Source organism: Rasamsonia emersonii (genome assembly GCF_000968595.1).
Source record: "Rasamsonia emersonii CBS 393.64 chromosome Unknown ctg1118621760090, whole genome shotgun sequence".
NCBI classification, from domain to species: Eukaryota; Fungi; Ascomycota; class Eurotiomycetes; order Eurotiales; family Trichocomaceae; genus Rasamsonia; species Rasamsonia emersonii.
Genome location: NW_013563197.1, coordinates 97932 through 124447, shown reverse-complemented (window position 1 = coordinate 124447; position 26516 = coordinate 97932). Strand labels below are relative to the sequence as shown.

Here is a 26516-nt window from a genome sequence, read left to right as displayed (position 1 = left end):
AGTTTTCTATTGAACTATAAAACAAGTATACACATGCTATCATATGATAATTGTGAGATTTGGCATTGAAGGTACCAATTTGAGTCGTAGAATGGTCCGAAATTTTGTGGTGGCCCGGCGTAGAACGGTAGACAAGTAATTGTATTTCCCTCTTCTTCCCTACTACTTCTGCTGTTTAAATCAATTCAGCATGAGGAAATACTGGTCTCGGTCCGAGAGCTTATCAGCGACCATATAGAAAGCAAGTTCGCCAATGATCAATGGCAAATTTCTGTCTTCTCCGCAGCCCGGCATGGTTTCCGTAGATCAGCGCCGGTGCTGCCGAATTTATTCGACACGCAAGTGCTACTAAATTAAAAAAAGAAAAGATGAGTGGGGTTCAAAGCTCCAGACGTGTGTCGTCCTCTACTACTTGGAGTCCTTTTTTTTTCTTCTTGTCTTCTTTTCGTATATGATTTTATATGATTTTGAATTCAGCTGAAAATCTGCTGGCAGATGCTCTCACGCCTCTGATCGCAGAGCAGCGCAATGGTCATCCGCTGGAATTCAAGAGAGCGACATGGCCGATGCAGAGGAAGTTCCCAGGCATCTAAGAAGACCTGGAGAAGATGGATACCGCACCCCTACTATTGAAGATACAGAACGCTTCCTATCACTCTGTGATGAACTGCATGCCACTCGCGTCCGGAGCATCGGGGAGGCACATGCGACTGCGTTGAATACGATCAATGACCCGACCTTCCGGTCAATCCGGTCGAGGGTTATAGAAAACGCAAGCACTGATGATGGCAACTCTCATCATGGAATTCCTCCTAAACCGGAGGAAGAGGAACCTGAAAACCTCAGCTGGAAGCAGCGCATCCGTCACTTCACTTGGGCTTACTTCACGCTGACCATGGCAACGGGAGGAATTGCCAATGTGCTCTATAACAGTACGCAAATCTTCTTTCCTTGGATATTGTCGGATTCGCTTTAACGACTCTTCCACAGTTCCTAGCCCTTACCGATTCCGCGGTCTCGAGACCATCGGTGTCGTCGTATTTTTACTCAACATCGTTTTGTATCTCTGTATCTGGGCCTGTTTGATTATGAGATTCTATTTCTTTCCTTACACGTTCAAGGCTTCGTTTCTTCATCCCACGGAGTCACTTTTCGTCCCTGCTACAGTGGTCTCATTTGGGACCATTCTGATCAACATCTCCCAGTATGGACCGGGCAAGACAGGGCCTTGGCTTGTCCAGGCCGTGCATGTGCTATTCTGGTTTGATGCCACGCTTGCTGTTGTCCTTTCTGCCAGTATATACCTTCTACTGTAAGTTAACCCATCAGACGAGAAAACGTTGGCGTGATCTGACAGATTCAGGTGGTCGACGCAAACCTTCACAATCGCCCAGATGACGCCGATTTGGATCTTTCCGGCCTACCCGATGCTGATCATCGGGCCCCACGCGGGAGTCTTGAGTGCTCACCTGAACCCTTCCGAGTCTCTTACTATAATTATTGGAGGCTTCACCATTCAGGGAGTTGGATTTCTGGTGTCCTTGATGGTCTATTCTGCCTTCATCTACCGATTGATGACCCAGAAACTCCCGAAGGAGAACATTCGACCTGGCATGTTCGTGTCTGTTGGACCAAGCGCCTTCACCGTTGCTGCGGTCGTAAACATGGCCATTAACGCGGAAAGGGCTTTTCCGCCAGATTTCATGGGGAATGGAGCGCAGGCAGCGATGATTGTGCGAGTCATTGCGAATTTTGCTTGTCTCTGGTTATGGGGGTACGTTGCAGGGAACTCCAATATGTGCACAACCTCGTCATTGCTAATCGGGTTTCAAACAGGCTAGCAATATTCTTCTTTTTCATTGCCACGTTCGCACACCTCTTCGCTATTGGCCAAGGCCGTATGATTTTCTCCATGGCTTGGTTCTCGTTTGTGTTCCCTAACACTGCGCTGATTACGGCGACGTTCGCGATTGGTAAAGCGTATTCCTGCAAACCTATCGAGATTATAGGACTAGTCATGACGATCCTGTTGATATTGATGTATTTCTTTGTCGTTTACATGATGATTCGCGCCATTAGATTACGGCATATACTGTGGCCTCAGAAGGGTGAAGACAAGGATGAGGGTGGATTTCGAATCAAGGAAATCAAACCTGATGCCCCTCAGGAGGGGTCTCGCCTTGTGTGATGTTCATTTCCATTTGCATTCAAGCGGGCATATTGGGGCGTTTTGGGATGGATTAAGGAGTCCAGCGCATTTGCATGTTTAGCATCTTGAACATGGTATAACATATGAAAGTAATCTGAGGGTGAGAAAAAAAATATCCCAAATTTCTTCATCAAGCACTAGCTCTGTATACCTGGGGTCTTCTCGTAGCATCTGCATCCTCGTCCTCAGCGCACAAATCAACACTAAGAAATTAACTCCATTTCATCTCCCTCGTGTCTTGATTGGAGTTGCAATGCAGGATTAGACGACCTTGTTCACCTTGTCCATCGTAAAGAAAGCAGTCTTGTTAGAATTGGAGGAACAGATAGCTAGATAGATGAGGGGGATCTAGTCGGAAGCATTTCGAAATTCTATCTACAGAGGAAGAAAGGGTGAAGGTATCACTATTATATATATTCGTTTTTAGGCTGTAGTAAGAACAAAGGTTTATTATGACATCGTGCTTGGATGCTCTCAGGTCAAAAAGCCTTGGCTGAGTCAGAAAAAAAGGGAAATTTTTTTTTCATCTTGATTTAACTCCAGTTGCAAACGTCTGTCTGTATTTTTTTTGTTTTCCTTTTTATGCTCTTTTTATCCTGGATGTAAGAATGTCTCGCTGTATGATTGAACTGGGGTTCTGTGGGATTATATTATATATATATATATTGCCACAACCGTCATTGTATCATTACTCTCAATTATTCAACCCCAATGTATCACAACTAATAAAGCACAAAGCATGCAGCTGCCCATATCCAGATTGACTGACCCTTTACTATTACTAACAGCGACAATCGAGACGTCCATAGAATAATGCAACAATGGCAACAACATCATAGTGCAATACAATCAGCCACGATGACACAGTAGCCACTGATCTAATCAATACATAATCCCCCATACTGAAAAATCTCAACTTGATTGACCCAGGACGAATAAATAATTACTTAATACACTAGAACCAACTTACTGGCTCCTCCTGTCTTTTGCCCCAGAAAGAAGCCAGCCAAGACTGGACTGTCGCATGGTAATCAGGGCAACACTCCCAAAGCAACAATATCCAAGCATAACAGATCTAAACAGACTACTGACTCTTTGTTACATTATTCCTACACATGCCTGAGACTGAGACAATGCTGCACCTCTCTGATCACATTATTCTGCAAGTTGCAAGGCCGATGTAAAGCGCACCAGGACAGTGTGGGACGTGAGTGGCCATACAGGCGGGCGGCAAGGACTAGCGAATAGGACTCTTCTCTGAACGCCGAGAAGCCAAGGATCCGCGGGCGACCAGAGCCCTAAGCAGGGCCGGATCAGGCCTAGAGCGGGGTTATGGCAGAGGCTCGCGGGGCGCAACGGCGTCGCAAAGAAAAAAAAAAGCACTGTATTATTATTAGTGCGGTGCCTGGTACGCTGCGATGGGTCGTGTGAAAATATGCCTAGCCCCAAAATTTAACAAACACAGGGAGTGTTTTAATTTTTTTGTTTGCCAACAGTCTTTCAATAGTGTCTTGATCTGATCCATCGTTATCGACCCTCTTTTATACCCTGGCCAAGTGAAGCCCAGTCGTGCTTCTTTCTCTGCCTTCTCCGCGCGATTTTCCAACTGGAAAGGCAGATATAAAACCACAGATAAGTCTGTGGAGTACAGTCGCATTCGTGTTTACTTCGCCGTCGCCTCCCTAGTGTCTGCGAACCTTAAGATCCAGATACTCGCATAGCTGGACAAGATGCCCGAGAAGGTCTATGTCACCTACAACCAGGTGCGTTTGTTGCGCAGATTACTCTGACCGTGGTCTTTTACTTCGCGCAGTCGCGATAGAATCTTCTGGGGATCCTTGTCTGACAACTTGAATTGTACAGGTGCACAAGCTGTGCCAGGCCTCTGCCCAGAAGATCCTGAATGAATTCCGCCCCAATCTCATGATCGCAATCGGTGGTGGCGGTTATGTTCCGGCTCGCATTCTTCGGTAGGATCAGATACCTTCTCAGCATCGGTCGATATTTCCGGCGCGAACACACTGGGGAGGCTAATGTTTGGGTTGTCCAGATCCTTCCTGAAACTCCCCGGTGAACCCAACATCCCCATCCAGGCCATTGGGCTCTCCCTGTACGAGAGCCTGGGGACGGACGGCCCCGAGGAGAAGCCCGGCACTAAGGTTACCCGGACACAATGGCTCGATCTGAGCTCTCTTGAAATGGCCAACCTGATTGGCAAGAATGTCCTGATTGTCGACGAAGTGGATGACACGCGAACCACGCTGGAATATGCCGTTCGTGAACTGGAGAAGGACGTTCAGCTTGCCCAGAAGAACCTGGGCCGGGAGGGAGAGAAGACTACATTCTACATTTTCGTGCTGCATGTGAGTACCTGCGCCAGCTACGGCATCTAGTCTCGATGCTAACTGCATCTATGAAGAACAAGGACAAGTCGAAGAAGGGCAAATTGCCCGAGGAGATGCTGCAAGCAGGCCGGTATCACGCGGCCGTCACGACGGGAGACGTCTGGATCTGCTATCCTTGGGAAGCAACGTACGTTTCAGTCCTGAATACCCTCTGGCTGGATCGACTAACTGATGTCATCGGATAGGGACATTGATGAACATGATCGCCTGGCCAAGGAGCACCCTCTGATCTGATTTGCTCCTCGCAGACATACGTACCTACATAATTCGCTGCACATGCTATTTTTTTTCTCCAATTATTGTCTCTGAAATTCTCATCATGCATTATGTCAACAATTTTGCACGTTTTACGCTCGGCGTTCGTGTGAGAACATAAAAAAGTTCATATTTTCTTGGTTTTGTTATGCATTCCCATCCTCTAATGGACATTTTTGGTGTTGTTGGTGTCTCGATTTTTAGATTACTGGCCTCGGAGGCGTGGAAGCGTGGCGTGAAGCTAAAGAAGAAAGAAGTACATACATAACCCTTTCATGGTTCATATTGTCTGGACCAGACCATGTGGGACTGCTTGTGCTTGCACAGGAAGACAAGAAGTTTGTCTTGGTATGGTCTGATCTCTATATTTTGATCAAAAGGTGGAGATAGTATATGATTCTTATTACCAGGTATCTAGACAGGTTTTATTTGTATAGCAACTTAGCACTGAAAAAAAAAAATCTCATCACTCACAAAAAGGACATAACGATAGAAACAAAAAAAAAAGCTCGCTGGATGATTATCTATACACGGGACAGTCCTCTATCCCTAAAATTCCGGATGTCCTTATTTGTATCCCACTTGAACCAGCTCACCACCGGTTGAGCCACAGGCGAAAGCAAGCAAGCAAGTAAGAAAAATTCCATGACCAAGAAAACGCGTCCTCCCATCACAAAGGAATACATCTACTACCGTTTAGTCCACATCGATATTGGCGCGGCGTAGCTCCGCTTTCGCCGTCTCGATCTCTCGTTGCAGAGACTCGTGAGCCTCGGGGACATCGTTGAAGGTCAAGATCATGTAACCTAACCGGGCGAGGAGGAAGCAGGCGAAGGAGATGAGAGCGTAGAAGGGGAGCTGTGAAGTAGTCGCATAAGAAGTTTTGTTAACACTCTACTTAAATAAAGGCGGTAAAATGTCCTCCTATTATTTCAGAGAATAAAAAAAAAGAAGAGCGAATGGATGGTATCAAGAAAGCATGTGAACGGGTGAACGGGGCAGAGAATGGTATAGACGTACAACAGGGACGATCTCGGTCTGGATGGTCTCATTCAAGGGTACAAGGCCGAGGTAGAGAGCCAAATAGAGCTGTCAAAAGCGCAGGATCATGTTAGCCATCCATTTGCTAGCATGCAAACAAGGCACAGATTGTGGATGCATGCGTCTTGACATACTGAGGAGACTAGCAGGAGAACCGACACGGTCTGCTGTGCGCGCGTCATGATGGCGGCAATTTCTCCAAGGGGTCGTTGCGGCGCCCACAGAACAATAGCACGGGATTCAAATAGTACAGATAGGATGTATCATGCAGTTGCCAGGCAGCACAGAGCAATTCTTAAGAAAGAAAAGCGCAGGACAATGCGGCGGTGGAGCAGGTTAGCATCGACCAAAAGGACAGACAGCTGCGTTTGCGGTGCAGCAATACTGCATCTCCTGGCCGCAGTGGCTGCCGTAGAGCTATCGAAGTTTACAGTAGTGGAGTTGTTAGCTTCCAGGAATGTCAATCACCCATCATGCCGGTCCCTATTCATTCTAAATGGAAATTCTATACTCCGTACCATTGCTTACTCCTGTGTCTGCCTAAATTATAATTGTTACTGCTATTGTTGTTTTTTATTCATTTCGATCGAGCGCGTCCACGTGCCCGAGCCCTGGTTCTAGGCTTCAAGACCGTTTAGGCAGGCGGCGTCTAGTTCGGGGACTAAGACTGGCTGCTGGCCTATGGCAGTTGGGCATTCTGTCCAGCTTGCGGACTTCATACTAAAAAGTGCAACACGGCGACTAAAACGGATTTCTGCAGTACACTCTTCAGACAGACAGCATTATTGCTAGCTGGCTATTTCGAAATATACGGCTTATTTATTTTTGTTGCTTGCTTGGAAGCTCTTTATTTTACAGGTCCGTTTCCCGGCATTCAAGCCAAGAAACCAAAGACACGGATAAATGGTTCTAAATTACTATACACCCATCGGGCATCAGCATCCGCCAAGTATTCGTTTCTTGACCAAGAGGGTCTATTTCACCATCTAGGCTCTCATCTGCCTGGTCTGGTGGCGCCGGCCAAGTGAGGAGGAAGAAGAGAGAACATTGCCTATTTCTGAAATAAGTACTCTTCTGAGAGGTGGGACCACCAGGCTCCAGTTGGTCCTTATCGCGCCAAAGACATCTTTCCTGCCTATCCAGGCGATCTAGAAGGCCTCTTCTGGTGGAGAGGATTACTGTGTCAAGAAACGTTCAGTGCTTTGAGCAGGCAGGAGCATCTAGCTTAGGCATCAGCTTTCTATTTTCGATAATCTGATATCTGTTCAAAATGGCTTCTCAGCATGATGAAAATGATAAATCTGGGGCCTCAGAGCCCGCACCGATATCCAGCGGTTGCAGTTCTATCACAGAGACTGCAGAGACGCATATCCAACCAAGCAAAGAACTTGAGTTTCCTGCAGTGAAGACGATCTTGTCTGAGCTCACAGACTCAGCCCCGTCTGCCCCTGAGAGAGGTCAGCTCAGTTTGCAACCCGAAGAGCAAGACAAGATGTTTCGCGCCTTACAGGATGTTCTCCTCAAGACTGAAGAGAACGAAGGAAACTTTGATGTCCAGGAGCTTGTATCCTCTCTCGAGCAGGCAGATGCCGATTCTCGGCGAGGGCAGCGCAAGCTGAAGGCTTTGGAAGGGGTCTCTTCCACCCTGGACAAGCTTTGGCAAAGTAGATCTCATTACATGGCCCAAGCGGCGGAGGCTCTCGCAAACGGCAGTCGAGATCGTGAGATATATCTTCGCTGTACCACGAATTGAATTGAACGCTGACAGTCTCATTAGCATCGTGGCGGGCTCCCTTTGGCCAGGCGGGTATATTGGACTTCTTCCTCCGGGTTGTTGCGTCGAAGGAGAAGATTGATGACGATATCTTGTTTCATTCATTAAGGTTGATTGGAAATTCTTGCGCAGATACAGGTGTGTGCCCCTGTGTTTTTGCTCTCCATTCGCGACTGCGGCGGTATTAACCGGGATATAGACGAAAACCGACAGATCGTTATAACCAACAATTACACTCTTCCTATTATACGTCTCCTTCTCAACCCTGCACTCGTTCATGTTGCAATTCCCGTTCTTTATAATATATGTGCGGATTTTGGTAATGATTTCTTGTAGTCGTCTCGATGAACCCCGGCTGACCGATAGTAGAGCCAGCTCAATCTCAGGTCTCAGGAAACCGAATTGGGTATATATTGCTCAAGCTCATCAGCGAGGGAGCAATTGAGGGAAACTCCTTGCTCAATTATGCCTATGAATTGGTCGAGATGGCATCGGAACATGGTAGGACCTATTAATCATTTTGTAGTCCGTTTTTTTTTCTGACGTGAACAGAGGAAGGAATCGAAGCGTCCCCTGATGGAACCATCGTCCTGCTGATGAATCTGGCTGTCGACAAAACCACCACTTTTGCGCAGTTTGCTTGTCTCGTTAACTGCCTTGTCGCATACCTGCGAAATGAACGGTTTCAAAATGCATGTATACGACATAGACTGGTGGAACAGTTGCTTTCTGTTCTCCGTCACTCGTATGCAACTGACGCGGACCAATCGTCGAGCGAAGACGTGCAATTATTGTCTCAATTGCGGTTGAAGCTGAACCAAGCATTATCAGACCTATCTGCACTACCGCAGTTTGCCGATACTTACCCGCTTGACTCTCCGCTGTCGAATACTCTAAGAGCGTGGCTCGAGGGTGCTGAAGACCAATTACAGATATGTGCCTGCGTCATGCTGGGGAACTTGGCAAGGTCGGATGAGGTGTGCAAGTTCATGGTCGAGCGCTTAGAGATCCACAAACAGTTGATAGCCTTGCTGAAGACCGATGCCCGGGGCAGCGTCCTCCATTCTGCGCTAGGATTCCTGAAGAATCTGGCCATTGCTGGAGAGAATCGACAGCATCTAGGCGATGCTGGAATCATACCGGCTGTGTCTCGTCTCTGGACATTTGATACTGTCCCCCAAGTGCAATTCGCCGCTGCCAGCCTCACCCGCCAGGTCATAACGTCTTCTTTCGAAAACATCTCGCGACTTCTTATCTCTCTTTCGTCTGACCCAGACTCTCCAGCTAATGCACGGACCTATCTGTCGCTCTTGCTCTCGCTCTTTAGCAAGACGGACGCAGCCCCGATTAAAACTGAAATCGGACGCACTATTGCATCGATCTGTCGCACCGTCACCTCTCGCGCGCGGGAGGGAGATGATGAAGCACAAGCCCTGCTCGAGCGCCTGTTCAGTCTGCATGAGGGTATTGCCCGTCCACTTGGTGCCATGATCACGCAGACAGAGTGGCCCGTCGTCCGAAGCGAGGGATGGTTCGCGTTGGCTCTGATGGCGTCCAGTCCAAAGGGATCGTTGGCTGTTGTTGACTGTCTGCAAAACATGGAGGTGTATCAGCTGTTAGAGGACAGTCTCACGGTCGAGATTCCTGCTTCGGCGCCAGAGGCTGAAAAGCTGCAGAAGAGCAAGGATCGGGACAACGTGATCGTCCTTGTCAAGGAACTGTTAAGCAACGATGTGTGTATACCCATCACCTATTTTTTTGGTTCTGAAGCTGACTTTCAATTCGCAACAGCCCGAAACTCTTTCCGAAACCCGCAAAGCCAGGCTGCAGGAGCTGATGAAGAAGGCTGCTTCCGCCTCAATGCAAACAAGTGAGACAATTCATCGAAACGACTGACACTGTCTAGTCAGTCCTTGAGATTTACATTTATGTGTTAGTCTTATATCTACGTGACGACGATAAGATAATATAGAATGGAATGGAATGAGCAGAGCATTTTCATGCTGTTCTTGTTCCATGCGATCGTTGAATTTCTCAACCTATCATGCATGTCAATCATATGTACATACATTCCAATTCTAGATATCTATGAGCAGTCATGAACCGTCAGTACATGCCATATATACAGTGCGTCTCCTTTTCTTTTTATTTCCCGTCTAACCATTGTAGACGCTGCGCCCAGAAACAGGGAAAATAACCAGCCAGGGGTATAAATACAGGAATATCTATGAATAATGAGTCTGTGCAATAAAGGCGAGAGCTCTATGAGAGGAAACAGACAACAAGTCACGCCTGGCTCTTTTCTCTTTCTTTGCGGTGCTTCTCGCGCAATTTCTTCTCCGTCTTCATGAATTCTCTAATGCCCACAGGGATACCGGCGAAGAGGTCGTCGTCAATGTCGCCCGCCGGAGAAGGCATTGACCAGTTCGTTTCACTGCCCCCTCCGTCATCATCCATGCTCATACTGGCACTGTGTACTTCAGGCCGAGGGCTTTGACGCATGTCCGGACTGGGGCGGGACTCCGCCGCTTTGGCCTGCGCTTCCTGAACCCGCGCAGCCCAGGCTTCCATCTCGTCCCGGTAATCATCCCAGACACAGTGGGCGCAGCCGCTCATGCAGCAATTATCCGGTTCGACGGGTCGGGGAGGAATGGCGACGCCATTGATCGTCTTCCAGGTCGATTCTGGAGGCATCGTCGACGGGTTATGGTAGCCCGGACCAGCAAGACGAGAGCCGAAGACGATTGACATCTTATCCTCCGGAGACTGCGGTTCGGTCGTTGAGGCTGGAGTCGGATGTGGCTGGTCTTGCTCTTGAGGGGCGACCTTCCTGGTAGCACGAGCACGACCGGCGCCTGGAAAACGCGCGGACAGAAGGTCCGAATAATAGCCAGACAATGGATAGGCCTGCGGAGGATCTAATCCTATTGCGGGGTCCTCATCCTTGCCGAGAGGCGTGGTCGTCGTCGCAACACGACGGGAACTCGTTGTGAAGAAGCTGGATGATCCGGAGGAGGGGTGTGGCGACCCCCGCAGAGGCCGAAACTTCGATCTGAAGACATAGCGATTCCAACAGAATGCACACAGCGACCGTGGAAGAGAGCGTGGCGTTGCTCTCACGGCGGAAGGCTCCATCCTCCAGAGATGAAATCGGAAACGAGGAGATTATCATGATAGAGGGAATCGCCGAATGGAGTGCCGCGGAAGTCGAGTTATGTCATGCTGCAAACACTGCAAACACCGCCTTTTGTCTGTATTTACTACTCTCCGCCAGACAACACGCGCTCGATGAAGGTAGCGCATCCACCAGTACGGAGCCAGTTGGTGCCGATTTGGCTTAGGTTTCTATATTTTCATGTTTGGATTATACTCCTGTATGCGATTCCTGTCCAATGTCAGCATCACCTGCCAAACGGCGCAAGACGAGTCCGACCACTGCTGTTCCGATTGACACGCCGGAAACAACGCAAGATGACAGCAGCACCCAGGATGCGCGACCAGCAGTCACTCATCGCACGTCATTTCAGTCGCCGACAAGGGCAAGCATGGCTCGATCACATCCGGAGGTCTTAGCGCATGCCCTCAACCGGTCGCCGTCGAGGAGCCCCCAGCGACCCTCGAACCAGACGGAGGAGAGAGTATTTGGACTGCGGGACAGGAAGGCCCTGAGACCTTCCCTTACTGCCGCTGGGAGCCCTGGCTTTTCCATTCTCTCTCCACGGAGAAGGTCAGGCACGATCCAAGCCTTTGCTGCACCACCGCGCAGAGTCTCTCGGAGGATCGAAGTCCCAGATGCAGAGACTGATGCCGCCCGGAGGACGCAAGAGCAGAATGTGTCAACTCCTGTTCGTAGGAATAGTCCTGATGAGCAATTGGCGGCTGAATTGGACAGCGCGACGCGTGAGACCGAAACTCGCAATCCGTCAGCGTCTTCGTTGCTGCAAGAAGATGGCGAGCCGGATCTGCCTCCAACACCGACAGAACTAGGCCTGGAAAAACGGCCTGAACGACCAAGGGGGCTGCTGAGCAGTCCAAGCGCTCATTATGAGAAGCGCAAAAATCGAAGAGAGGGATTGCGACCAAGCACGCTCAGACTAGGCCATGTGGAGCTGTCACCAGAAGACAACAAAAGCCAAGATGATACACCAGAGGAGGTGCGGCAGAAGCAAAAACAAAGAGACGAGCTCGCAGCACAACTTGAACGCCTCAAGGCCGAAGTCGTGCAATTGGAAAGTTGGGCACAGCGGACTGAACGACCATTTGACGGTCCAGAGCCCGACGCAGATGCTGTTAGGAATCTCATGTTAGTATTATTTTTGCACGACTCTATGAAGTCACTTTTATGAGGATACTCTTACTAACCCAAGAAAATAGTTCTCTGTTGACGACGTCGAACCCGTCGTGCGCGCCGCCCTCTGCGCTGGCGCCTCCAGATCCTCCACCACTATCGTCTGTCATTTCTTCACTTCTCCCTTTCGCAGCAAAGGCCGTGCCTGAGAAACCGCGTCCGACATCTCCTGATCCGACGAATCCGTTTGCTCTTAAGGAACTTGCGGACCCAACACCTTATCTCACCGTTTTTGCTCCATTAAATCTAACATACTCTACAAAGATCTCCGCGTCATCGGACGCCGAACCAACCTTGGCAGAAACGCATGATATAACTCTCTCAGCGCCTTCTCCTTTTCCTCGGCATCTATACAAGATACCTCTGACCTTTAAGACGAATTTGGAGTCGCAATGTGTGACGTCGATATCGATATCGAATGACCATTCTGCTCAGTCTTCGAAGATCCCATCAGCCCTGCATGGTTGGATCAAGTCTCGCTTGGCAAACCCACTACTACAGCTGGATATCTCTGGTCTCTGCTGGGGAATTTGCCGATACTGGGAGGCTTCTGTCTGCCGTGCAAGGATCTGGGCGAAATTGAAAAGGAAGCATGACGCCTTGGTCGCAGGTGGCATCGCGGGGGCCAGAGTTGATGACATGGGCAGCAGCGTCGACGAGGAGATGAGAAAACCGCTGAGGAAATCCGATCTCCGGGCGATAGTCCCACACCTCGAGCGGACAACGATGGTCTTTTCTTACGGCGCCAAAAAGCGAGAATCAAAACTCCTTCTCTCCTGTCCGTTGATCCTGGACGAATGGACCGGCGAGCCGCAATTGAAGCCTGAGATCAGCATCTCGATCCCTGACCTTGCGGACACCAAAAGGCTCAAGGTAGAGCGGGATGTGAAGAAGCTGTTTCGCAACCTGCTCAAGGAGGGAAGGAGAAGAAAAGGGGATGATACAAGCAATGGGGATGGCCCAGAAGCAGAGGCCATCGTGAAAGCGACCGAAGGTGTTATGGGTGTCTTGTTTGGGATTGATGTCCTTACGGCGAAGAGTAATGGTACAGGCAAGCAATAATAGTAGCGAATTGGATGGGCTAGATGAATAAAATGACTTCTTGGCTGGTCAGCCAATATCGAGCATCTTCTCAACATTATCCCTTCGTTTTTAGTGATAGGAAGTACGTAACGCGTATGAAAGAGAAAAATGAGTGAGTTACCTTGAGTGCCATATCCATTGGACAGAAATCTCTCGTATTCTAGATTTTGTTGAATACCTCATAGGGTATACATACCATAGCATACCATACCTGATATCTCCTCTCTATGGACTGAAGACGTTTCGAGATGAGGGACCAGACCAGACCAGACCATTTTTTCTTTCCATTTGATATTGCGCTTTTTAAGAGACATGACATAAGAGAAGTAGTAAAGGAAAAGAGAAGTGCGTCATTTCACAGCCGCACCGTACACCACATACCAGTGACACCACGGACCAAGACCCTAGCTAGGTACTCTTTTTTAATACAACCACAACCTCGTCTCGTTAGTAACGTGGTGGCCGAGTGACAGGTAGAGAAAAATTTTCTTCATGAACTGAAACAGAAGAGAAGATATCATAACATTATCATATTGTTGTGGATGATATCTATTTCTTGGCAGATTCCTCCTCAGCCTTGGCCTTGGCTCTCTTCTCCCGGACACCGACCAGACGAGCCTCGCTTCGGGCCTCGCGCAACCGCCGGTAGGCGGCCTTCTCGCCCTCGGGCATCTCGTCACGCTTGATCTCAGTGATGGCCTCCTCACGAGTGATGTTCTTGATAGGCAGCGTGGCCTGTACCCGGGTGGCGTATCCCTCAACCTTGCCCTCGGCAGCGAAAGCCTCCTTGGCAGCCTTGACCTCCTCAGGGGACGAATCCAGCTTCTTGAACTGGCCGCTCTTGCGGGGGAACAGGATCAGGCGGGCCTTGTACTCCTTCAGACGGGCGACATTGGCGGCAAGGGACTCCTGGGAAACGATTCTTGCGGCGGTGGTCGACCGCAATGCCAATGGTCGGAGCGAGCTTGCGGGGGATACCAGCTTCCTAAACAGTTTTCGTAATGTAAGCTCTCCATCCATGCAAAGCTTTCCTCCTTTTTGTCCAGAACCCGAAATTTCCAGCGGAGAAATGTGCGCAGTATATAGTTCTGGCGAGTGGGAATCGTCGAGGGGAGTTGAAAAATACCTTCAGCTCCTGAAGAGTGAAGCCACGACCAGCCCTAACTTTGCGGTTGTACTTGATGGTGGGACACCGCACAATGGGGCGGAGCTTGTCGACTGGACGAGGAGCGACAGCGGCAGCCTTCTCGAGACGAGCCTGACGACGGCGGTGCTTGCGACCGGGCTAAATAAAGACAACCAATGCCGAGATCAGTCCATATGCTCACATTTTCGACAGTATGGATTTGGACCAAGGCCATTCCACGAAAATTCGCCTTCGCCCAAATCCTGATGTTTCCCAGAGGAATTCGTAGCGTACCTGGTCGAAGTGCACGCGCACACGACGCTGCCAGTGCTTGTGGAAGTCTGAAGAAAACCGATCTCGTCAGAAATGCTCCAAACACACATGTCTCCCCAGAAAAAGCGTTTCATGTCATATCCTTCCTCTTTCTTCACATTTGGTCGCATTCCACCATATCATCAACACCTGCAAAAAGCGAATCGGGTTCACTCACGGTTGTTAGGGATCGCGTTGTTGTGCTTGATCGCCTATAGTTATCACACTAGTCAGTCTGCCATCCGGAGGAATTGCAGCCAGAAATGGAACAGCCATTTCGTCTGACGGCCGACGATCAAAGTCGACGGCAGAAAGGGGTGGGAGAAAAACGCACCATTGTGCCGGATGGAGATCAAGTCTCGGGCTGCTTTCAAGGTCGTGGTCGTCGGAGGTTGCTGGTCGAGTCTCAAAAGACTCTTTCAATATTGGGTGGAACTTTTTCCTTTTCGTGGGCGAGCCCAATGTGCCAACCGCGCAGAGCCGCCCGCGCCCTCTCGCTTAGCGAGCCCTAAGGGAGCTAAGCCCGATTCGGCGGCGGAAGCGCTTTCCGAGTCACCTAGCCGCGGATCTCTCAACTTCATCAGTTTCATCGCTGCAATTGCACGTACGATTAAGTTGTTAATTAAATTGTTAATAATTGAATTGCTCATTCTTTTGTTCTGTGTTAAGAAATGGAAAGATTACGGTGGTGGCTCTTGGAGCGATGCTACGTCGTCATCCCGCCATGTCAGTACAGTACTTTTGGTAGGTAGGTGATCGTATCATTCGACTTAATTGGAGATCAGAAATTACATTGTATCAGCACTTTTCTACGTACCACAATTCTCACATACGAACGTTAAAAGAGAAAAGAAGGACTTCTCTGTGCAATCGCAGTTTCATTCTGCAGACTAAGCTATCTAACACTCGAACAACAACCTGCGGGCAACAGCCATCCTCACGCAGGCAACAGACGTAGCAAACCCAGAAGCCTCTCTGTGCAAGACAACCTCAAACGAGGAGACAGGATCAGAAGTAGCTCATGCAGCACCCATAAAGGCCACACCAAACCCAGCCAACGCCTTGAAAAGCGAATAGAAAAATCTTCCAGAAGACATCAATGAAGAATCCCAAATAAGACCCCTTGAAATCCCATAAAAGCGCATATGTTCGTCGTCACTCATAACATAACAATTTGTACCAAAGAAAGGTGCAGGTCGAAAAAAAAAGAGAAATAGGATACACAGAATCCGGGTAGAAGCCAGGTAGTCTAAGCAGACTCGCATCTTCTATCCAGAAGATACCTTCCAGGCGTTGATGCCCAGGCCGACGCGGTCAGATTCCTTGGACTTCTTCGCCACGGAACCCTCATCGTCTTCAAAGACTCCTTTGCGTTTCATCGAACTGGGCCGCTCGACACCCGCCTTCTTGACCTGACCAAACAACTTCGTCTGAACAAGGTTGTTGGATTTTCCAACGTTGCGAGCAGGTGACGACGCCTCCTGGCTGCTTCCAGGGAAGCGAAGAAGCATGTTGGTGGCTAGAGAACTAGCTTGAGAGGCCGGCACGTCTTCGTCGGTAACCGCTTCCTCTCCATCAGACGCAGAAATCGTACTGTCTCGGTCATGGCGGTCCCGTTCTGAGTAGGGCTGCTCACGCTCAGGGGTGGAGGGGACGATCTTCTCCTGGGATCGGCTGCCTGGAGTGACGTACTGGACCTCAGGAACGTCCCTAGAGCGCTGAGGGGTGGCAGGAAGGGAGGACATAGAGTGGGATCCCCGGACATGACCACCACCGTGGCTTTGCCTGGGCAGACGGTCACGAGCAGATGGGGGAGAAACGTTGGCAGACTCTCCGTTCAAGACGCGATCGGCCGCTAGCAAGGTTGCAAATGCATCGTGGTTGCCGTGGGAGCGAGCACTGTCGGGATATCTAGGCTGCGATTTCCTCTGAGGGGTCTGGAACTCGGTGCGAGGACTGGACGACAGCGAGCCCTGATCCAACATGAGAGTGAAATGCTCCCGATTTTCTCTGATACGTTTCTTGAGAAGTCGGTTCTCCTCTTGCAACGATTCATGTTTCCCATTCTCTTCCTCGATTACTTCTTCGAGAAGCTTCTCGGCATCTTCGAGTCTCTTTTTGAGCTTCGCATTGAGCTGCTCCAGTTCCTCAATCCGCTTCAAGGAGGCGTCCAGTTGCGGGTTCGGAGACAGCAGCGGCGTCCTCAGATCTGAGGCGTAATGGCGATTCCGATACTCTGAGCTCTGCAGAATTTCGACCTCCCTTCGGGCCAGCTGCTGCTCCACCTCGGCACGCTTGATTGCTTCATTGCTAGCAAAAGACAGCAGACTATTTTGTAATTTGAAATGCAAGGCAGACATGCGGGCCTCCTGCGCCACACTCAGCAGATCCTTGGCCATTGCGCGGAGTTGCTGTTCATTGGCGGCCTCGATGTCCTCGGCAGTAGGCAGGTTCTCGGACGCGCCGTACGCAGCGCAGAGGGTCTTCTCCAATGACTCTGATGGTGGCGAAGCGGGAACTACCACGCGGGACCCGGATCGGGACCTAGATCGTCGGCGCAGAGGAGCATGCGGCTGGGACGATGGAGGAGGGGTCATCTCTGATGAAGAGACGGGTGGAGGCGAACAAAGGTTGCTGCTATTCCTGTCAGACGGCGCCGCATTGCCGTCCCTCGCGTGCCGTAGATCTGGGGAGGCGGAAAGAATGGAGCGCCGCGGCGGGGTGCTGGGTATGGTGATCTCCACAGGAGGGGCCAAGGAGGCCTGCGACAACCTCTCTGTATCTTGAGACATAACGATGTTTGGAGATGTAGTATGCTTCGATCAGAATTCAAGAAAGCCGAAATGATTGGACTGGACGGCGAGTTAGCGTTCATGAAGCTGCATCACTGAAGCTGCATCACATGGATTTTTCGAAGAATCCTAGAGTCGTGCTTACCAAAGTTACGAGATTTGGCGGTGAATGCGTAGACGCGGCCAATTCCCGCCCTGTCTCGAAAGAATGCACGGACAAGCCGTGAGGGTTCGGAATAGACCACAGATCAGCTATCGCAATCTGCAGTCTGGTATGAAGATTTGATAATTGTCTGTAGTCAGAGCACCGGACGGGGCGCGCAACGTTGCCAGCTGTCCGACGACGGAGACGGGAGGGCTTCCCGCTTATCGCCCGATAGGCCCCAGCCAGCAGGCGTTAGGATTCGAGAAGTGACCGCACCACCACGTCAGCAGGGAGGTTGAGACAAAGACGTGGAGGCGTGTTGGTATGGAAGGAGGAACAAGGGAGAGAAGGAATGGAAGATGGAAGCGATAGAGATAGAGACGTGACATGGGCTGCGAGCGGAGGCGATGGCTCGTTAAGTGGTCGAGTGTTGGCTCGTGCCTGGCAGGTGACGAGGAGGCTGGGGAGTGGTGTCTGTGGGCCAATCAGCAGCCCGAACCCAACCACCGCCAGGCACGTGAGCCCTGCCTCGCGGGAGAATGTGACTTGCCCGAACCCGGCGAATGGCCGCTTTCGCCCGGTTGAGCTTAGCGCGGGGAACGCCTGGGAGCTGCTCCAGGTCAGGGGACAGCCCGCGTCACGTGAGGTAAACACGCGGTTGCTACAGCATGTCTCCAGCCAATCGCGAGGCCCCGTCACATTACCGGGGGAGGCAGGGAGTTGGACCGGCAACCGCCAGGGGCCTAGAACGATTCCGTCAAGTCTATACCGAGTATCTATACAGAGTACATCTCTTCAGGATGACCAGCCACACTGGAATTGGTGACGAGTAAGATTCTTTGGGGAGGATAGTTACGGATGTTTCGCCAGACGGCGGACACTACAGCGTCACATGCTGAGTTACACAAGAGGGGAGTCACGGTGAAATGATCTCGACACCGCACATTCAAGGCATTCTAGGTTATCTCATAGCCTGGTACCATGGTTTACCGGTTCACCTGCTGCTGTCGACGTCCCATTTCACCTGGAAGACGACTATGTCGAGGTAGAGAGAAGCAGGCAACCTCGCGGAGGCTGCTACGGTATGTCGGGTTGAAAAGCCTAGAAGGGTGTCCTATCGATGGACTTTTCGCGCCAGCTCAATTTGGATGGCCTGTTCGATGCTGCGATTGGGATGCTGCCAGGCGATGCTTTTGCTACGGGTGGTGGTCGGCCAGGGCTTTCGCGGATATCTTCGTCAGCAGTCGTGCCTACGGAGGGAGTTTGGTAGCGCTGATGTCGACGATTAAGAATAACTCGGATTTGGATGGTATCCAGTGGCTGGAAGTCGATACGCCCGGCTAGTATTGCATTATAAGGTTTATAATATATGGAGGCACGCAGTCAGGCTGTATCATGAGGTGAAAGAGGCGGAAAGAAGACGGTAATCGCAGAGCGACTACTCAGAGCTGGGTCATTGGAAGCTGTCTTCTCTGCATAAAGACTAACCTGACCTGGTAGAATCTCTGTGTGCGTGGGATAGTCTTTCTTAGCAATGTGGCAACTGAAGGTCTTCCATATCGATGGCCTCTCTCAACTAGGTAGCTGTCCATGTACGGAGTAGAGGCGACGATACTGATGCTGGTAGCGCAGAGCGGGCCGCCATACCGGTTCGGGGTGGCCAATGAGACGGCGCTGCCAGGCGGGCTCGGGGGAACTCCTGGAGCATCGCGTCCGACCCGGCCGGGCGGTTCCTTAATAGCTTGCCGGGCCTATGAAAATAATCTCATCCTCCGGACGGGCCAGCTGTTCCATTCGCTTACTGTGCTCTCACGCCCATCGTCTAACCTTACTTGCGGATCGTCTGTTCCTCCCCTCTGCGGACGGCTGCTCTCCGCCTCACTGTTTTCTTGTCTCCCCTGCTGTTGATCTTATCTTCGCTTGATGAACTGTCCGTGCCGTTTCGACATGGTCCTCTGCTCACATTGATCCCAGCACACCATTGTCTCGTCTTTTATGAGTGGATCGATCAGGGATCACCGATAGCTGCAGCCGACAAGGTCGTACAGCACCAATGGATCGACAGAAGTCGCCCCTCCGTCCCCCAAGTGGGATTCCACGCTTGGCTTCCAGGATCCCCTTGCCCACCCACACCGGACAAAGATCTCTAAAGCCATCCCCGTCGAGAGAGCGCCTGCAGGCCGATCCGGGTGTTGACATTGCGCGATTACGGCGACCCTCGCAAGAAACTCTATCAAGAAAATATTCTACCCAGTCCTTTTCGTCCCACACCGCTGGCCATGTCTACCAACGTCGAGACCTGTCGCAGACGCCGCAGGACCGCGATGAAAACCTGGAAGTGCCGGAAGATGCCGATGGCGAGGCTTGGGAATTGGTAGATGATCACAATGGTGACCACACATCCGCGCCCCCGGCAGACGCTCGCCCGTCACTCTCGGATCGGACCATCGAGACACTGTCGAAGATCCCCCCATCACCTTCTTCGCGTGGCAGGAAGACGTCTTTCTTCCCCCCAGACTCCTCAATGGGTCCTCCGCCTCGGCCCAGCTCCGCGTTGAACAGCTACTCACGATCTCCATCGAGATCATCGCATTCCCAGAATGGCGTGGACGAAGGGGTCGTACCTCCTTCGTCGGTAAGGCGCACCCCATCTCGGGTCTCAATTGCCTCGCTTTCGTCAAATCTAAGTTCAGTGTCAGAGAGGACGGCTCCTCAGACTACCGATACTCTGACCAAGTCAACAAACTCCGGTGGAAGGCAGAGTCTTGGAGCCGTGAAGCGCCAGTCGATGATCGCAGCCATACCTTCCAAACGCGCAGAAACCCTCCCTGTGAGATCGGGGGGCTTCAGTGAAAGCAAAGGCTTGTCGACGAAAGCACCCAAAGCGCGGCCTTCCTTGGCCAGTGCTTTTGGGAAGCCATCCCCTGATGAGGGCATCCAGTCTCCCCAACCAGTCACCGTCAACAAAACAAGGAAGCCCTCATCCAACGTTTCTTCCAACATGACCTCACCTTCTTCCACGGTGTCCAAGACCTCTTCAGCCGCATCGACGACCTCGGAGGTGCACAGTCAGGACCTACATGCCGCTGCCGAACCTGAAGTTCGGAAGGTATCCAAATCTTCGAGTGCCTTGCGAGAGAGTATTGCGAAAGCCAAGGCGGCCAGGAAAGCAGCAAAACAAAATAACCTGGAGCCTGAGGCTTTCGACCCCTGGGGCAACATCGATGTGAAAGATCCATTTAATCAACTCCCCAAAGAACCAAACCGCGGCCTGCTCCGAAAGCGTGTGGAGGCGGCCCGAACATCGGGTTCTTTGAACATTGCGGCCATGGGCCTGAAAGAGATTCCCAACGAAGTCATGACGATGTATGACTTTGATCCAGATAGCAATGCTGACTGGTACGAGAGTGTCGACCTCGTGAAATTTATCGCCGCGGATAATGAAATAGAATCGTTGCCGGACGCGGCGTTTCCAGACATCGATCCTCACGATTTTGATGCAGACGAGGACAGCAAAGGCAATCAATTTGGTGGACTGGAGGTCTTGGACCTTCATGGCAATCTGCTCCGGTCGCTGCCAATCGGGCTGAGAAGGTTACAGAGACTGTCTTCGCTGAACCTGTCGAACAACCAACTGAGCATGGATGATATCGAGGTTGTCGCAGAGATCCAAAGCCTCTCGGATTTGAAGCTGGCAAACAACAACCTCGAGGGTGCGCTCCTGCCGACGCTGGGCCATCTTAGCAACCTCGAAGTCTTGGATCTCCGTGGGAATCGTCTCAGCTCTCTGCCAGATTCTTTCTCCGATTTGACCAGTCTGAAGGTTTTGAATGTCTCAGAGAATCAGTTGAAGTCATTGCCATTTGAAATATTGAGCAGGCTTCCCATGATCGAGTTGAACGCTGCCGGCAACAAGCTCCAGGGGAGCTTGATATCGGCATCTGTTGACCGTTTCGAGACGCTGCAGACCTTGAACGTGGCACGTAACGCTCTGGAGCGGTTATCAGAAAATGATACCTTTGACTTTCCCAACTTACAAACTCTCGCCATTGACGCAAATCGTATCCGAACACTGCCGTGCATGTCGTCCTGGCGATCCCTCCTGAGATTGTCAGCCGAAGATAACAGTATCGCTGCCCTCCCAGACGGATTCGTGGAACTAGACAACCTCAAATATGTCGATCTGACGGCCAACGACCTGTCCAAGTTGGATGAACGGATCGGCCTGATGGATAATCTGGCCATGTTCCGTATCTCAAACAATCCACTCAGGGAGCGCAAATTCTTGAACATGGACACAGAGGATCTGAAACGCGACCTGCGGAATCGGTGCGCTCCCGTGCCTCAAGAAGAAGACAGGGGATATAGTGAATCCGATGGCGCAGAGCAGGTTGAAGCACATGGGGAGGAGGACGAGGAGGACGAGGAAGGCTCTGTAGCGACAGAGTTCACCCTCGCTCCCGAGAGTCCTAGCCATTTGAATCGCTGGAAGGTCAAGCAGGGAGGGGTTCTCGACCGCTCCTCTACTGAGATGACGGAGTTGAGCGTCGAAGAGTTGAGGCCGTTGGTCTCTTCCCATGACATCAAATGCCTCTACATCCAGCAGAACAAACTACAGAGTTTCCCCGTCCCTGCACTGGGCCTCCTTGCCAGCACTCTGACCGACCTCGATCTATCGAGGAACCCCTTGAACAGCGATGCCCTCTTCTCTGCGTCCGTGTCTCTTCCTCATCTGCAAAACCTGAATCTGAGCGCCACCGGCTTGACGAGTCTGGACTCTCTGCAAGCAAACTTGTCCGCGCCGTCTCTGAAGTTCCTGGATGTGTCGAACAACCGCCTCAGGGGACCTCTTCCCTTTGTTCGCCAGACTTACCCCAACCTCGTCACGTTCCTCGCGGCCGATAACCAGATCTCCAGCCTTGAATTCGAGACCGTCCAGGGCCTCCAGGTGCTCGACGTCAGCAACAACAATATTGACTACCTGCCGCCCAAGCTCGGATTGCTGGCAGCGGACGGGTCTGGCCCGAAGGGGGTGGCCGGGCCTGGTCTGAGACGATTCGAGGTGGCTGGCAACAGCTTCCGAGTGCCTCGATGGCAGGTTGTCTCCAAGGGCACAGAGGCGATCCTGGAATGGCTGAAGGGCCGGATTCCGGCCGAGGAGCTGAGAGAGTGGGGGGCGGGAGATGAGGATGACTCGAACGGGTTTGATTAAACGATACTAATAGGATATTGTATAATAGACTAGTAGTAGTTGAAAGGTAGGATCCTAATGGTAATATTGTAATTTAGGTACTGTGTCTCTCCGCGGGCCAACGTGTTGCCGGGAGAGGAAAGTCATTCTGCATTCATAAATTTTTATAATTCATGATCTCTTTATTTTCTATCGACTTCACTCATCACTTCATCCATGACCTTCAACCACGTCCTTGACCAGGCAGTGAACTTATCTTCTTGTTCAACTGCTTCCGCTTCTTCTGGCTGCTTTCCCTCGACCGCCCAGGGGAAAGTTACTAATCGTATGGCATGTTCGGCGCAGTCCCTCGCCTTCTTCAAGTACAGAACCGAGTTGGCGATGTTACTTTCGTACAGGGAGCCCGCGGCTTCGTCGACGTAGCCCGGTATGGCTTGTAGATCTGATACTAGGGACTCTAATTTCGCGATGTGCGCGCGCGGCGGCAGAGTGGTGTCAGATGCAGTGAGACCGCCTTTCTTGAGCCGATTCGAGATGATGGCCGGGTAGATTTGTCCGATGGGCTTGAAGGCGCGCAGGGCGGTCTTCTTGTGGGCGTGCAGGGCGGCTGTCGTGGTTTCATTGTCGTCTCTATCCTGATCCTGATCCTCATCCTCAGCCGCGCCCTTGACAGGCTCATTCTCTTCATCGTCATCTAGCAGGAGATCATCGTCTTCGTCATCCTCGTCAGGATCCCACTCGGCCAGCTCGTCGATCGCATCCTTGACCAGGTCCCGCCACTGCTCGACGCGGCGCACCACGAAGCCCACCACGCCTTTTCCCACCAGCTGGGTCAGCGTGTCGCACGCATCCCATACTCTTCCCGTTGCGGTCGTCACGCTGTCCTTCTCTGACTGTGGAAGCTCCTCATCTTTTTTCTTCTTATCTTGCTGCTGTTCGTCATTCTTCTTCGCAATCTTCCGGACCTCTTCCACCAGGGAAGAAAATTCCTTCAGCACGGTCTTCGTCAGCACGCGCACCTCGGCCGTAAAGGCCTTGGTGTGTTCATCTGGCGTGACGAGAAGCGCCGCTGTGACGAGGGACGGCAAGACGGAGTCATTGACGGCCATGAGGACGGTCGAGAGCGCCGAAGGAGTGAAGGGCGTGTTGATGGCCAGTAAGGACAGTTTCGTGACCTGCGATCTCAGAAGCGTCGAGCTCTTCGACAGCAGCTGCAGGGGTTCCGGCGGCTGGGAGTTGGAGTCGGAGGAGGACTTGTTCGTATCATTTTCTGCTGCTTTTGCGGGAGAGGCGGAGAGGGCTGCTTCGAATTGCCCCGAAAGCGCCAGGGTCGTCTCGAGCAGACGGGATAGCTTCTCGGCCATTTTTGATGTGTCTCAGGTTAATTCTGATTCTATTATTTTTTTCGCCCTTTTTCAGGACTGTGATCCTGGCGGAGTTGAATTATTATCTTCTTTCCTCGTTGCTGGCGGACTGGAAATTTTGGCTACAGTTCCCGAAAAGGTTTAGCGAGGGGTCACTGGCGGATCCATTTAGCTCTATACAGTAAGTAACAGCGATTACTGAATAAAATTGAAAAAGTAGATCCTGTATTATTAAAGAGGTAGTAAATTTTTATAAGGGGAGAATAACAAGAAAATGAATAAACAGTAAATTGCCATTTTTTTTTCTCTGAGGGCTCATCTATAAGCCCCAGTATATATCTCTCAGTAAGTCCTTATTTCTGGTTCTATATTCCTGGATGCGAAGGACCGCGTGCTTGGCAAGCCCTAATGGCATGCCCTAATTCCCGTATCCAGCCAAGCCCGGGAACCCAAGCTCTGCCGATAACTTGATTGCGGCGAAGTCGCGAATTCAGTCGATGTCCCGACAACACCAGATCTTACGTTCTCTGTCAGAACTTTGATCTAACTCAGATGCATGCGATGACTTTTGTCCTACATTAATATCTGAAATTTCCACCGAAACATGGGCACGACTAAGGCCCGCGCAGCTGCGAAACAGCAGCCCACCTCCAAAGCCCAGCCCGCCCAGGCAGCCCAGTTTGCCCAGCCCCTCCCGGAAAAGACGTTTATAATCGATAATGGCGCCTATACGATGAAGGCGGGCTACGCGCCCTCCTTCCCGCCGCCAGAGGATCCAGACAAAGCGCTCGCCGCATGCGTCACCATCCCCAACGCGCTCGCCAAAACGCGCGACAACCGCATCTTCATCGCCTCGCAGCTCTCTACGCACATCTCCGACTGGAACGAAGTGACATTCCGCCGGCCGGTGGAGAAGGGGTACATCGTCAACTGGGAGGCGCAGAAGGAGATCTGGGACCATTCGTTCTTCGACGAGAAGACCGCGCGGTACAAGGAGGCGCGGGTTCTGAACCCGGAGGAGACGACGCTGCTGCTAACGGAGGCGCCGAACGCGTTGCCGGCGCTGCAGAAGAATGCCGACGAGATTATCATGGAGGAGTGGGGGTTTGGTGGTTATTTAAGATGTGTTGGTGAGTTGCTACGTCTCTGTCGACTATTTTGAACTGTCCTGACATTCTACCAGGGCCCACGCTAAATGCCTGGAACGATGTCCACCCCTTATTTGGTGATCCTGCGACACAGCTGTCGGATACAGGAATCAACCCGATCGAATGTCTGATGGTTGTCGACTCCGGATACTCCCACACCACCATTACACCTGTCTACAAAGGCCGGCCGCTTCAGCGCGGGATTCGAAGGCTGGACATCGGTGGGAAGCATCTCACCAACTACATCAAGGAAATGGTGTCGATGCGGCAGTATAACATGGTGGATGAGACGCAGATCATGAACGATGTCAAGGAGGCGGTGTGCTACGTGAGCAGCGATTTTAAGACCGACATGGAGCGGACATGGAAGGGGAACAGGAAGCGAGGACAGCCTGATCCGGGCGAAGGGATTGTTGTCGACTATGTCTTGCCAGATCCGGCTGCGAACAAGAAGGGATACGTGCGACCGCATGATCCGCTGCTGAACGCTAAGAAACGCCAGAGTTTGCTCTCCGGGGCTGGTGCGGAGGCATTCTCCGAAGACTTCTTAGTTCTGGGGAACGAACGGTTCACCGTGCCGGAAATCCTGTTCAACCCGGGAGATATTGGGATGAAGCAGGCGGGGATTCCAGAAATCATCCTGCAGAGCCTGTCTGTTTTGCCGACGGGGCTGCATCCGGCCTTCCTGGCGAACGTTTATGTTGTGGGAGGAAATTCGCTGATCCCGGGATTTATGGAAAGATTGTAAGATGCCCAGTCCTCACCGTTGTTCACATGTTAATCCGCATTTCTTTAGGGAGACTGAGCTACGCCAGATAGCATCTGCAGAGTGCGTCGTCCGAGTTCGACGGCCCAAGGAGTAAGTTCTGCTTGAGCTTGACATGTTTCTTGCCAGATAGATATGGGGCTAACTTGGTGTCCAGCCCGATCCGCTCTACCTGGCTAGGGGCGTCACGCTTCGCAACGAATAGAGACGAGCTCAAAGAAGCCGCGATTACGCGACAGCAATACTTTGAATATGGGTCAGCCTGGGTGGGGAAGAAGTTTTCGGGGGCTGCCTAGTCTAGCGTTTGTTTTTTTTCTTTTTTCCTAACAAAATGGTATATCCGAAGGCGATAGACGGCGTTAAGGTTGTACATACGTGTACAGGTGGTATTTTGGGAAGTCACGATACCCGATTTGAATGTGCTGTTGCATGGTAGCATTCTGTGGAAAGGTCATATACAATTTTCAGTTTTCTCTTCCTTTTTTTTTTGGCTCTCTTTCCTCGAGTAGCACTAATGCAACCTGCTTCAAAAGGCAGAATCCGCTGTGGCTGAGAAG

The 26516-nt window shown here is 51.3% G+C and overlaps 11 protein-coding genes across 11 annotated transcripts; 6 read left to right on the top strand and 5 right to left on the bottom strand.

Moving 5' to 3' along the window:
• Positions 1-559: 559 nt before the first annotated feature.
• T310_3939 (uncharacterized protein) lies at positions 560-1841 on the top strand (the record flags this gene model as incomplete). The annotated part of the gene is made up of 3 exons (XM_013473207.1): positions 560-932; positions 991-1312; positions 1364-1841. The coding sequence occupies 3 exons, from the start codon at positions 560-562 to the stop codon at positions 1839-1841; spliced, it is 1173 nt and encodes a 390-aa protein (XP_013328661.1).
• Positions 1842-3939: 2098 nt separating this feature from the next.
• Positions 3940-4602, top strand: T310_3938 (Xanthine-guanine phosphoribosyl transferase Xpt1; the record flags this gene model as incomplete). The annotated part of the gene is made up of 3 exons (XM_013473206.1): positions 3940-3972; positions 4073-4179; positions 4260-4602. 3 exons carry the CDS (start codon positions 3940-3942, stop codon positions 4600-4602), a joined length of 483 nt encoding a protein of 160 aa, XP_013328660.1.
• Positions 4603-5565: 963 nt separating this feature from the next.
• T310_3937 (uncharacterized protein) lies at positions 5566-6092 on the bottom strand (the record flags this gene model as incomplete). Its single annotated transcript, XM_013473205.1, has 3 exons — positions 5566-5727; positions 5890-5958; positions 6045-6092. 3 exons carry the CDS (start codon positions 6090-6092, stop codon positions 5566-5568), a joined length of 279 nt encoding a protein of 92 aa, XP_013328659.1.
• A 1088-nt stretch (positions 6093-7180) lies between these two features.
• Positions 7181-9558, top strand: T310_3936 (GTP binding protein; the record flags this gene model as incomplete). The annotated part of the gene is made up of 5 exons (XM_013473204.1): positions 7181-7631; positions 7688-7822; positions 7884-8003; positions 8054-8185; positions 8237-9558. 5 exons carry the CDS (start codon positions 7181-7183, stop codon positions 9556-9558), a joined length of 2160 nt encoding a protein of 719 aa, XP_013328658.1.
• A 412-nt stretch (positions 9559-9970) lies between these two features.
• On the bottom strand, positions 9971-10819 carry T310_3935 (uncharacterized protein; the record flags this gene model as incomplete). Its single annotated transcript, XM_013473203.1, has 1 exon — positions 9971-10819. The coding sequence occupies one exon, from the start codon at positions 10817-10819 to the stop codon at positions 9971-9973; it is 849 nt and encodes a 282-aa protein (XP_013328657.1).
• A 410-nt stretch (positions 10820-11229) lies between these two features.
• T310_3934 (uncharacterized protein) lies at positions 11230-13094 on the top strand (the record flags this gene model as incomplete). Its single annotated transcript, XM_013473202.1, has 2 exons — positions 11230-11987; positions 12059-13094. The coding sequence occupies 2 exons, from the start codon at positions 11230-11232 to the stop codon at positions 13092-13094; spliced, it is 1794 nt and encodes a 597-aa protein (XP_013328656.1).
• A 570-nt stretch (positions 13095-13664) lies between these two features.
• T310_3933 (60S ribosomal protein L13) lies at positions 13665-14890 on the bottom strand (the record flags this gene model as incomplete). Its single annotated transcript, XM_013473201.1, has 5 exons — positions 13665-14100; positions 14165-14400; positions 14536-14582; positions 14732-14765; positions 14888-14890. The coding sequence occupies 5 exons, from the start codon at positions 14888-14890 to the stop codon at positions 13665-13667; spliced, it is 756 nt and encodes a 251-aa protein (XP_013328655.1).
• Positions 14891-15821: 931 nt separating this feature from the next.
• Positions 15822-17345, bottom strand: T310_3932 (uncharacterized protein; the record flags this gene model as incomplete). Its single annotated transcript, XM_013473200.1, has 1 exon — positions 15822-17345. One exon carries the CDS (start codon positions 17343-17345, stop codon positions 15822-15824), a length of 1524 nt encoding a protein of 507 aa, XP_013328654.1.
• Positions 17346-19543: 2198 nt separating this feature from the next.
• Positions 19544-22702, top strand: T310_3931 (Conserved leucine-rich repeat protein; the record flags this gene model as incomplete). The annotated part of the gene is made up of 1 exon (XM_013473199.1): positions 19544-22702. The coding sequence occupies one exon, from the start codon at positions 19544-19546 to the stop codon at positions 22700-22702; it is 3159 nt and encodes a 1052-aa protein (XP_013328653.1).
• Positions 22703-22863: 161 nt separating this feature from the next.
• On the bottom strand, positions 22864-24045 carry T310_3930 (uncharacterized protein; the record flags this gene model as incomplete). Its single annotated transcript, XM_013473198.1, has 1 exon — positions 22864-24045. The coding sequence occupies one exon, from the start codon at positions 24043-24045 to the stop codon at positions 22864-22866; it is 1182 nt and encodes a 393-aa protein (XP_013328652.1).
• Positions 24046-24649: 604 nt separating this feature from the next.
• Positions 24650-26255, top strand: T310_3929 (uncharacterized protein; the record flags this gene model as incomplete). The annotated part of the gene is made up of 4 exons (XM_013473197.1): positions 24650-25175; positions 25229-25937; positions 25990-26052; positions 26117-26255. 4 exons carry the CDS (start codon positions 24650-24652, stop codon positions 26253-26255), a joined length of 1437 nt encoding a protein of 478 aa, XP_013328651.1.
• Positions 26256-26516: the final 261 nt, after the last annotated feature.